At 23.3% G+C, this 11,176-nt stretch overlaps 1 protein-coding gene across 3 annotated transcripts in view; it reads right to left on the bottom strand.

The window, feature by feature from the left end:
* Positions 1–7,236, bottom strand: part of LOC102671933 (E3 ubiquitin-protein ligase TRIM71-like) — a 12,167-nt gene extending 4,931 nt beyond the window's left edge. For 2 of the 3 annotated variants that reach the window (XM_006611438.2, XM_031508509.1), the window contains exons 1-3: positions 6,897–7,236; positions 591–753; positions 218–508 (exon numbers count right to left, since the gene is read on the bottom strand). In XM_006611438.2, coding sequence (XP_006611501.1) covers positions 218–508; positions 591–686 — 387 coding nt within the window. In that variant the 5' untranslated portion in view covers positions 687–753; positions 6,897–7,236. Of the gene's footprint in view, positions 1–217; positions 509–590; positions 754–4,939; positions 5,080–6,896 lie in introns of those variants that run through there. The other variant, XM_031508508.1, reaches the window with a different exon arrangement.
* Positions 7,237–11,176: the final 3,940 nt, after the last annotated feature.

Genomic DNA, 11,176 nt, shown 5'->3' with positions numbered 1-11,176 from the left:
TATATATATATATATATATATATATATATATAAAATTTGTCAATAGTTGTGAATTATTTTAAAATGATCGAAAATTAAATTAAACAATTTAAAAATACAGGAAATATAACAATATCAGAAAAAATTTTTTGAACTGTTTTAAAAATAGTAAGCGTCAGTTTTATTCGGATTTTCTACATTATAATTAAACAATATTAATAAATAAAAGTATACTCACCAAAATTCGATTAGAACATGAATTACAAAGCGTATCAGTACAATCATTACATCTATTCTTAACTGGCATTCCATTTTGCGATAATTGAATGCATTTTGCGTTACAAGAATTTGGTGGATTAAAAGTATCACTGTTTACAACTTGTAATAATGTATTAATCAATGAATCTACATTAAAATTTTCTAGGGATTGACTGCAACATTGAGAGTTACTACTACTTCTGGAGGAAGTGTCTGGTGAACTCGCATTAGAGTAACCAGATTTGGCGAACGATTGATATTGATTATTCGCCTGAAATGAATCAAATATATATTGTAAATTTAATAAATTTCTTATTATTTAAAAAAAAATAAAGTATAAATAAGATTTGTACCTGGTGTTGATCTGCGTTCGCATCTTGTTCCTTTTCTGGCGTGACATAATTTCCAAAGAAACTCATTCCCTGATTATAATTTTGGCTATTATTCATTGTAAATTGTGTAATTAAAAGCCGTACAGAAATTCGATGTTGAGATATCTCGTTGTGATACTTTCACCTATAACAAAAATTTAAATCATCAATATAACTTTAAAGTTTATTTAATTTAACTCTTCATTTTCTTAAAATTTAACTATCTATTTTAGATAGAATTCAAATAACTAATTACAAGATTTATAATGCTAAGAATATTTATCGATTTTAAAGATATAAAGCTCTATAAAAAAAATTAAATCATTTTAAATAATATAATATATATAATATATAATATAAATCATAATATAATAATTAATAAAAATTATTATTCTATAAAATAAATCGATTTTTCACTATTTTACAAAATGTATGAATACAAAATTACTTGAAATAATTATTTATAATATAATTCTAATTTATTTGCAATAAATTAAAAAAAATTTATTATAATTGATATATCAATTTTAAAATAATTTTTTAATTTATATTATTTCATCTTTCTCTGAAATATTTACTTTGCAATTTTTGAAAATTATACAACACGAGGAATTAAATAGAAGTTTTATAATTTATTACGAAAAAACGATTTTTTATTATTTACTTTTTGTCAAATTGATAACTATCATATAATTTTATAATTTATTATATTATTATCTAATAATTAATCATCTTTATTCTATTTCAAGAAACTTTCATATCACTATTATGAAAGTACGTTACCCTCAATGCATCCCCCAAAGGTAACCGAACTCTATCTTACATATACATATATATTTCTATACTCATTCAGCAAATAATTCAAGAAAAATCAATAAGAAGATCATAAAAATAAATCTACAGAATCCTAACATTAATAATATACAAATTACATAATATACAATGATTTTTATATTATTCCTATAAAAATTATAAATATTTCTATAAATACTTTCCTCTTAAAATTACACAATATATATTTATTATATATAAATTTCAATTCTTTAAAAATCATAAAATCTATTAATTATGCCATAAGAAAAAATATTAAACACGTTGCAATGTTATAAATTATGAACTTAAATCAAAACCATTCATAAAAGAGTCAACGGAAAAGCATTTTGAATCGTACGGATGTCCCCTTGTTCCAGTTTCAAAGATGGAACACCCCTGCACAGCTGGTTCAAGGTCATCATACAAGTCCTGAACAGGGAAGAACCGTGATACCCTTTTCAGTTCAGGGATCGAGAAATGGGGTCCCGCTTCCATTGGTGGGACCTCGCAGAAATCAATAACAGTAGGAAATTCGACGTAAGTATACACACGTATCATGTACTATATACATCTCTATATATTTCTAAATGAATGTTTCAGTCTGCTTCTAATCGTAACATTCTTCATCTGTTCAAGTAGTTGCTCGAATATCAAGACTTCTATAGGAGAGGAAGAATTTTGTTTGGAATGGAATTTTTTACTTTATACAATTCTTTATAAATCTATTTATACAATTCTAAATACGAATTTATTTTATTCTTAATTTATAATATATATTTAAAAAATCTTCGAAATTTTTTTTTAATTTGTGTTATGAGTATTTTGTTAAATGAAATTAATAATAAGTATGATGATGAAAAAAAAAAATGAAATATTTTTATACGATACAATTTTTATCGATTTTTCAGGAAAGTATATAAAAATAATTTTATGGTAATCATTATTTTATATATACTTGTTGTTGAAGTGAAGCAACTGATATAAAAAAGAAATTTTACTCAGTTTTACACAATTGCATGCCCCATAGTTTATCATTTAATTACTTAAGGATAGACTGTGAATTTAAAAAAACTAAAATACACATATAATTTATTCTTGTTTCAGTTTTAGAAATTAGTATTAAAATTTCTTGAAACATGCATACTATTTTTTATGTATAACTTAATTCAACATAGATAATTATTAAAACATTGTAAAACAATTACTTTTATTATCATAAAAGCTAATAATTAAATTTTAAAATATTAAATAATAAATTAATATAAAATATTAATTTATAATAATAAAAAATGTTATTCATTTAAATTGCGTTTAAAAATTTATTTCATTTTTATTTTAAATTTATATATGAGGAGAAATCTTTAATGGGATGTAATAATATCATTTAAACAAGAATTTAACATACGCGCGCGTTTCCAGTTTTTTAATTTAATGTGCATTTCAAACTCAATATTAATATGAAAAGGAAATGACTCGTGTTATCTTCATAAATGTGAAATCTCATATAACGAGCTCAATACTGACTATGTGAATCAAACTTCACCGCTTGAGATAGATAGAACTTTATTAATTAGCTTTCAATTGTACATCTGTTTCCTTTATTATACACCCATATAACACTCATTAATTGATATATTATTTTTTCATCAAATATTTATATTATTTAATCATCAAAGTATTTTTTAGAAAATATATGTTAGATATAATGTACATTATTATAATTGTAATTATTATAATTATAATTTAAAAGTTTGTTAATGCATCTTGCGTGCATTTATTTTAAGTTATATTTTTAAATTTTTCACATAATGTAAATGCATCGATAGATTTTTCTTTTTAATTATTTAAAATTTATATTTATTCTATAATTGAAAAAAAATTAAATATTTGATATAACAATCGATACAAAAAAAATATTTTGTTTTAATATATAATTTGATTTTGAAATTATGATAAAAATTTAATTAAACAAAAATGTAAATTGCTATGCAAATGAGATATATACGCACGTTTATATATTAAATATTTTTAATATATTATATATTAGATATTTTTTATATATTAAATATATCATATATGTAAAAAATTAGATTTATCAATATTTTATCTGTATATCAGAATAAATTTTTATTGCATTTCATATATTTTTCGTTATTTTTATATATATTTTTGTTTATATTATTAAATGTTTGGCAGAAAAGAGATCAATCACTTTCAAATATTAATGATTTATTAATAACTTATTCGATAATTTATAGAAAATTTGAATAAACAATAAAATGCATAATAATTTAAAAAGGTTATTAATATGCAAATATCTATATTATTTTACATTAAAAAAAATAAAAGAATATTATATTAAAAATAAATAAAATAAATAAAAATTATTTTTGTATCATATAAAAAGTTTGATTAAAAAAATAAGAAATTATTTTTTTATTCTAAATGTATTAATAAATATTTAAGATTAAGTAGAAAACAAGAGAAAAATTATTTTTATTTCGTTAATGAATTAAAAAAATATTTTTGAAAATTCAATTTTCAAATTTTTAAATTGTAAAATTGATCTTTAGATTATTATTAATATACAATAATATTTTAATTCAATAAATTAATAATGTCAATAAATTATAATAAATTAAAAAAATAAATAAATAAAATATCTTTAAATAAAATAAGAAAAATTCCAAGAAATAAGAAGAAATAGAGAAGAATTGAGTAATTTAAAAATAGTCACATGTTATGTCAACATCAGTATATAAATATATTTAAATATATTTAATTATTATATTAGACTATATAAACAAAAACTTAAAAATATACTTCTAAATATAAAAAAAGAAATCAATAATGAATCAGATATGAAAATAACATCAATTATAGAAAAAAATGAATTTAAAATAATATTTATTAAATATTTTTTTTAAATTATTATGACTAATTTGAAACTTTGATGCAAAATATTAAAAATAATGTGAGTTTCTTGAAATTAAAAATTCGAAACTATTATTTTTATTAACTGTAATGAAATATTTGTATATTTAAATTTCAAAGATATTTCAAATACACGAAGAAATTCTTATGTAAATAAATTTTTTTCTTCTCAAATATCCAATAACAAAATTTTAATTTCAATTATTCATATTTATATAATATTATGAAAATTAAATTTTAAATATAGAAATATAAATTTAAATTTTTTTTATTAATAAATGAAAATATTATATGACCTATATGTTCTAATGTTTATATAATTAAATAGTTATATACTGAAATCTGAACTATTATTGAACTATTGTAAATAATATCGAATAAACAAATATCTTCGTTAAACTTTTCATTACATTTTAAAATTTAATTAGAGATTCAAAATATGAAGGCAAAAATAATAAACAATATTTATAAAAAATATATAATAAATAAATATATACATAATAATGAAAATAAAATGTATATTAAAATAATATAGAAAGAAATTATTTTAAAATAATAATAATATTAAAAATAAAACCATTTATCCTAAGCCTGCACAAATTTATCAACGTCCAAATGTCGGTTGGATCTTGTAACTATAGTATAGTAAGAATCATGGTTGGGTTTCTTACAATGGGATAAAGGCGTCTGTCTTTACAGGCAGTTTCGAACGAAAATGCTACATTGGCCTGCAAACTTTTCCTTTTTCCGTTTTTCCAGCAGCTGGCTTGCAGCAGTTAGAGGGTGCTATCCTTGAAATCGCCATGGCGACCAAGGTTAGATCTGCTATTCTTTCCGAGGGTCAAAAAGAAAGAGAAAGTGAAGTATCTGTCATCCACCAATAATGTCTAACGTCTAGAAAAATCCTGAGGAAAAGCAGATAAGCTGCTTGTCGTTATACCAAGAATTTGAAAAATTTGTTTGTGTAAGATTTGAATTTTAAACTGATATTTGAAACAATATAGAGGAAAGAAAATAGAAACAAGATTACCAAAATATTTTTTATTTGGGCTATTGAAAATATATATATAGAATATTTATTTTATAGAAAATATATCTATGAAAATACTTTATTTTTCTTATTTCGTGCAATTAACTTTTTTCTTTTAATTTTAATTATAAATAATTTTGTTATTTGTTAATAAAGTCAGCTTATGAACATGTATTATTTATTTTTAATAATTAATAATAAAAATATAAAAATACAAAAAATTTGTTTTTGTTAAATTTTAATTTTTGATTTTAATTTTAAACTTATGTTTTCCTATTTTTATTACAATTTTCTATACGCATCGTATAGAATTTCTAGAAATGCTTAGAGTATAGCAAAAAGTAACTATAGATATAGATAACATTTAGTTATCTACATAAATTCCGTGTTTTGTATTTTCGTTTCCGTGTATTTTTGTATTTTGTTTAAGCAAAGTATATATTAAACATAATCCAATTTACAAATTTTTATTTAAATATGAAATTATTATATTAATAAAAATAAATATTATTTTTAACATATATTAAAAATTAAAATAAAAAAAGAAAAATTAAAATAAAACGAAAATATAATCGAAAAATTCCTACAGTAAAAAAGAGATTTAATATTTAGATAAAGAAAAATTTATGGACATGCGCACCTATGAAATATTGTATGAATATATATAATTAAAATAAAAATTTTATGCAATTTCAAAATTTATCAAATTTCTAAGAATTTTTTATTTTATAAAATTTTGATACTTATGCTTTAACATGCTTATACTTAAACATATAATATTTACTTTATCTAAAAAATAAAAATATAATAAATTTTAATATTTTTAAAAATTCAATTTATCTTGGACTTTTCTTCAAATTAAATATTATAGAAATTTCATTTATACATTATGTCTAAATATTTTAAAATAAATAAATTGGATATGTATAAAATTGAAATATGAAATATATATATATGAAATATTCGATCAAAAAAAAAAAATTAACGGTTAAATATTAGAAAGAAAATATCTACATAAATCGAGTGGCGTACTTGATGAACCGACGAAATGAACAAACTTTCCAAATTTCGTTTTCATCGTCGTCGGGCAACGCCGTCGTAGATACTTTCCCTCTCGTTCGAATTTCAATGTCGTCCGAAAAGAGCACTTTACGACACAAATATACAAAAATGTAAACGAATACACGGTTTCGAACTGAGTGACAAGCGATTCACGATCTGCCTAATTATTGTCCTCTGTCGTTCTATTCTAGCTATCATAATATTTATAATAATACATTTAAACTGACCGGGAATCAAGAAATCGATGGGATCGTTTTCACTTTCGTTTCATTGCGAGCGTACGCTTTCTCATTTATTTTCAGCTATAGAGTGTATATCGTATTCATTTTATCTCGTTTAACGAACCAAAATAAATAAAGAAATAAATAAATAAAAACAAAAAAAAGAAAAAGATAATTATAATATAATAATAGAAAAAATTATATACATTTGATATAAAATATAAATACCTTTAATACGATGAAACTTCTTAAAAGATGTGTCGATCAAGAAAGCCAATTGGTTCTGGTATCGATAACAATTTACAAAAAGGGAAGAAAAGAAATGGAGAGCACGTGTTACGTAGACAAAATAAATTAATCTTTTGAAAAATTGTCTACTCGTTACATACCAATCAAATTCGTGTATCAGAATTCGATTAGATGTGTAGAAGCACTAGAGATATTATAGTTGGATAGTTGTGCTACTACACACGTGCTCTCCAAGATGGTAAACGAAATTGCTTAGAACGCGTCAAACTACTGATCCCTTGAAATTTAACCATCCAACTGAATCCCGTTTCAAACTCGAATCCCCAAGCACCCTTTGCCCCTCTCCTTCGCATCCTCCGCCGCCCCGCTCAGCCCCCGGCCGCTGGGTTTAGCCAGGCAAGCGAGCTTTCCTCGACCAATCGAGGGAATGCATTTTTACCCCCCAGATTCGAATCGGTGATTCACACCCCCGCGCACTATACTTTCCACGTTCGAATACGACCGATACACAAGAGTTTTCCTCCATTCTACCTACACGTTCTCCCTACCACCCCTTCTTTCTACTTTCACCGGATTCAACGTTTCTGCATTGAACAATTCGTAGACACAACCAACTCTTAGGAGAATTCACAATGTATCGAGTTCACAGAATGAATAATTATCATTATGGTAATTATTTTCATCGAAATTTACAATACAATGAACATTATGTAGTGATAAATATGATAACTCACTGATTACGATAAATCAAATTTCAATGATTCCACGGGATGAATGATATCGTCATCGTGAAAATTTGTGAATTGATTTCATTTGAAATTAGAAATAGATCGGCGTTGTGCCTCTTTCCGGTGTCAACGTGACTACGCGGAAGTACTAGCGCGCAACAATATGTATCCATATGCAATGAGGATCCAGTCGAACGTGTTATTCACCAGGTGCGGAATAAATGAATGAGCAAACAACGAGGAAGAATAAAATCCAGTTTCCTCCCTATAGATGATTCTAACGCGAGAATGATATATGTACTCGTGTGCGAACGAGATATGAAGGAAAAGTTAGAAGCACTATCACCAAAGCATGATCACTTATTCATATGGTTTATAACGATCAACTCGTGTATTATACGTACGTGCATTGGTAGATCGGTTATTCCCTGATGCGTTTTCTCTTACGAGGGATGAAGCTTATCCCCGTGCCGGCATTCCACGAACGAGGATAGATCGTAGGCCACCTTTCTTCAGAGCGTACGTGTGCATGCAGCTACCGTAGTCCAGCAGCTACATAGTGGGCAGAGTTTTCCATGTTAAGGGGTATAAGGGCGCGTGCGCCGCGAAATCATGAATGGAACCCACCGCTCAATGCGAGAGGAGTCCAGCTACACAGTCATACAGCCACTCTACTTTTATTTATATCCCTCCAACGACGACCTTCAGCCAAGGTAGGGTTGATCAGACAAATCAGGTTCCCCGTTCTACGGAGAAACAGGTGTCACTACGATCGTTTACGATGATCTTGAGATAATCATTATTCTGATTAAATGATGGGGGATGATCGTTAACGATTCATCTATGACTGATAGATGACTATAGAATCAAAGACTTAGAGTATATTTGAATGAAATCTTGTATAAATGATGCTTGGGATAAAAATAAAGGTAATAAATTGATAGTAAATTGTAAATAATTTCTAATTGGAATACAATTTTCTAAGAGAAGATGATTCTTTGATTCTTAGAGAAAAAAATTTCGTTGATGAAAATGATTTCTTTGTTATATATTACATTATATTAGATATTTTTATAATCTTTCAAATGTTTTTGAAATCATAATAAAAAAGAAATTTAAAAATCTATTAAAATAGAAAAAAATCGAAAAATTAATCATGTTTTAATTAAAAATTTTTGATATATAGATCAATGAGGATATATATAATAAAGAAATTATAATTATAATTATATATATTTTTAAAATTGTACTATAAATCATAAAGATTTATATTTAAAATTCATATTTAATAAAGAAAATATAAAATCAAAAATTTAATTCTAATTTTCAATCTATTATTTAACAATAGTTTTATAAGATGTTATTTATAAAATTTTATTCATTTAGTAAATAAATGAATGATGAATGAAATGTTTACGATATGTTTTCATTTTCTTAATTTGATTTATCCAATGATCAATTAACAGAATGATAAATTACTAGTAATAAAAATATTTATAATTAAATTCAAATAATTAAATTTACAAATTTTTTCATGAAAAATCAAAAAATCAAAAAAATAATTCCCATATATAATAAAATTATTTGTAGAACTTGTTAAATATCAAATTAATAATAGATAAAAATTAATAAATTTTATTTTTGATCAAATAAATAAATAAATTTTTAATTTAATAATTCTTTTTAATACTTATATTAATTATTAATTTAAAATAAAATAATAATATAAAATAATAAACTTAAATAATAAACTAAATAATCAAAAAAAAATACAAAAAAAATACAAAAAAAATATAAAAATCATTTACAAACTATTGCTAATCAATAAAACAATAAGATTCATATTTATAATATTGTTAAATGAATAAAACTGTTGCATTTTTCTTATTCGACACGAAAATTTATAATAGATTTAAAATAATTCTAATTGATTTAAATTAATTTAAAAAAATAATAAATATCGTAATTCATTTATTTAATATAATATCTTAATTCAAAATAAAAAACTTCTCTTATGATTTCACATTTGTAATCATATGTATTAATGTATAAATGAAAATAGATATGAAAGTAATATGAGTGGAAAAGTATTTTAAGAGGTTATTACCATGATCAACTTACTCATTGATCGTGTTTTGCTTTTTAAAAACTCGCCATTAATAATAAGTACATATATTGTTTGACGTATGAAGAATTAGTGCAGCCTCAGATTTATGAATGAGTACTTTGGGCGTGAGGATCACGTGGCGGGGCGCTGTGGCGCTTTAACGATCGAGAACATCCTGTCCCCTCCCTTCCTTGAGCTTTATCACACACTCCCCTCCTTTCTCCCCTCCTTTGATATGATCAAGCTGTACAGGATGTATCATTTATAGGATCTAGGTCGAACCAGGATTCAAGGAATGTGAAATATACTTAAGTTGTCCTGTAAATAAAACATGATATTTTTTAAGATTTGCATAATAAATAACTTCTTTAACTCTGAAGAGTTAAAAGAGAATATTTTTTGTGAATCGAATTGTACAAAACATTAAATTCATATTATTTCTTTCTTATAGAATTTTTTGAATTTTTAATTATCTGTAACATTTTTAATGTTACATTTCTATTTGGATATAAGCAAAATTTTGAATATTATTATTTTCAATGATTGAGATGTTATTAAGTAATTTTGAATTTTTTTCAAAACTTTTAAAAACTTAGGATATAGAAAAAAATAAGGTGTTAAAATTTAGCGGTTTAATTAAAAAAAAATTGTTGTTTAAAAATTTACTAATTAAAAATTTTTTGTATCATTTATCAATTTTAAATTTTTATAAACTTCCTTATTTTTTTTTTTTTAATATAATATAATTCATATTATATTGTAGAATAGTTGAACCGATGACGTCTTGGATGTCGTCATCGCGTAATATCATTAATGGCTGCGTATTATAGTCTATTGTTGGAAAGGAAATTTACACTTATAAATATAAATAACAATTACAATATAATTAAAAATTGCATTTAGTTAATATATTATGAAATATATGAAAATATTTTAAATTAAATAAATATTATTTTGTAAAAAAGAATAATTATTTATAAGTTTTTGCTATAAATTTTTTTCTCTTGAACAATAGCAAAGACAATATATTATATTATATTTGAAAAATTATACATTTATTGATTTATTTTATAATTCATTTTATAATTATTGATTTTAAATATAAAAAATAATTATACTTAAGATTAATTATTCTTAAAAGATAGAAATTATTAAATAATTTTAATTAATTCTCATAATAATCCATAATCTTGTTCATTTTTTATAATTCTTCGATTAATCTCAAGCATCAAAAGAAGATTTGATCAAAATTTTTTAGTAAAGGATGCAGAATAATACGTGGGTGTATGTATGTAAGTACTTGAGTGTAGGTGTAAATGTGGGCGGGCTAGAGAAGAATGGATTGGCTCATTTTTTTTGGCAAATATATATATTCACAAACATTTAATTTCTATATAACAAAATAATATAAAACTTATTATTAT

This window comes from Apis dorsata, unplaced genomic scaffold (genome assembly GCF_000469605.1).
Source record: "Apis dorsata unplaced genomic scaffold, Apis dorsata 1.3 scaffold_88, whole genome shotgun sequence".
Lineage (NCBI taxonomy): Eukaryota > Metazoa > Arthropoda > Insecta > Hymenoptera > Apidae > Apis > Apis dorsata.
Note: the sequence above shows the minus strand (reverse complement) of the source record. Positions and strands in the feature narration are given on the sequence as shown.